General features: G+C 43.5%; 1 protein-coding gene across 1 annotated transcript; it reads left to right on the top strand.

Annotated features, from left to right (window-relative positions):
• Nucleotides 1-5: 5 nt before the first annotated feature.
• On the top strand, nucleotides 6-1,708 carry LOC104916606 (polycystic kidney disease and receptor for egg jelly-related protein-like; the record flags this gene model as incomplete). Its single annotated transcript, XM_010727630.3, is given in 2 exon segments — nucleotides 6-651; nucleotides 654-1,708. Coding segments are annotated over 2 exon segments (1,701 nt in total), but the record flags the coding sequence as incomplete, so codon positions are not given.
• Nucleotides 1,709-1,714: the final 6 nt, after the last annotated feature.

The raw sequence follows: 1,714 nt of genomic DNA, 5'->3' as shown, positions 1-1,714 counted from the left end.
GTTGTTTCTCAGCTTTGAACACCGTTCGTCCAAAATACTGTGAAAACGTTCCATGGTTTACCCAGGATCTCTCTTCTGAGATTAAAACAGATAAGGAAGCACTGAATGAAGAAGAGATGCAAGAGAAGCACTTTAAACTTGCCCAGATCAGAGACACCGAGCAGTATAAGCCTTTAGAAGATGGGAAAATTGCAAAGATGCTGGAAGCGGCAAAAATGAAAGTCAAGACATTCAGTTTCATAAAAGATGTGATCGGTCACCTTGTTGTTTTAGCAGTTGTCTTACATTTTGCTTATTCTACTGAGAACACTAACTGTTTCCACTACAACCAGTTTATTCGGAACCAGTTCTCTCCCAGACTCCCTGCTGTGGTTAAGCTAGCAGATATTTACATGTGGGTGAACAACACCTTCTTGCCTTTGATCCACAACGACGTTCAGCCAACTTTTCTTACCGACAGCTCATCCAAAATCATCGGTTTGCCTCGGATGAGGCAAGTGCGGGGTAAAGGTACTGAGAAAACATGCTTCCACCCTCACAGCTTTGTAAATAAATTTGTGATCAGTAGAAGCCACTGCCTTCACAAATACGGCAGGGACATGGAAGAGAAAGGTGACTATGCTGGCACATGGACCAAAGTCGCCAACCGTTCTTTTCTGAGGATACCAGCAGTTACCATGGGTTCACTTACCAACCAAACAGGACTCCCTGGACTTACGTCTCATACGGAGATTTGCACACATACGGACCAGGAGGATACACGTTTTACTTCTTCCCTGAAGAAGGAAAACATAATTCCACAACGAGGCTGGATTTGCTGCAAGAGAGCAACTGGCTTGATGAAAAGACCTGGGCTGTGATCATCGAACTGACCACGTTCAACTCTGATGGAAATCTCTTTTGCAGTATCTCAGTCATATTTGAACTGTCTTATTTGGGGATCATAAAACCGACTTTGTCAGTACACTCTTTTGCTGTCCCCATTTTCCATCAGCAAACAAAAGGTCAACAATTGTTTTTCCTAACCGCTGTTGCCTTTCTGCTCGTGTACATTGCAGACGGCCTCTACAGCATGGTCCAAGGAAAGGAAGATACTAAAAATATTTCTGGGACAATCAGCTTCATCTTAAAATCGGCATTCTTCCTGCTTGTTCCTTTCCAGGTTTTAAAGTTCAAGATGGGAGCGGATATCGTTCATTTTTTCTTACTTTATCCAAACGATTTCATTCCTTTTCATGCAGTTTCTCATCTAGATCAGAATCTAAGGAATACTTTGGGCTTTTTGGCCTTTCTTGCAGTTTTGAAGACGCTAAAGTATTCTCGATTATTTTACGAGGTGCGTCTGGCTCAAAGATCAATCTTGGCAGCCCTTCCTGGGATCTCCTCTATGGCCTTTGTGGTGGTGGTGTACTTCTTTATCTTTATGGCTTTTGGCTACCTTGTGTTTGGCCAGCATGAATGGAATTACAGTAATATGATTCGCTCCGCTCAGACCGTATTCTCTTACTGCGTCTCTGCCTTCAGAGACACTGCATTTTCGTCCAGCAGGCTGCTGGGTGGTTTTTTCCTCACCTCCTTCCTGTTGGTGATGACCTGTGTTTTGATCAACCTCTTCCAAGCTGTTATTATGTCTGCCTATGGAGATAGGAAACAACTTGTCTGTGAAGAGCCACCTGATGAAGCAAGAGCGGTTGCTTTTCTACTGCAAAGGATG

The sequence above is a fragment of the Meleagris gallopavo genome, unplaced genomic scaffold, assembly GCF_000146605.3.
Source record: "Meleagris gallopavo isolate NT-WF06-2002-E0010 breed Aviagen turkey brand Nicholas breeding stock unplaced genomic scaffold, Turkey_5.1 ChrUn_random_7180001924483, whole genome shotgun sequence".
In the NCBI taxonomy this organism is placed as follows: Eukaryota; Metazoa; Chordata; class Aves; order Galliformes; family Phasianidae; genus Meleagris; species Meleagris gallopavo.
The sequence above is the reverse complement of the archived record's forward strand: the minus strand, read 5'-3'. Positions and strand labels throughout refer to the sequence as shown.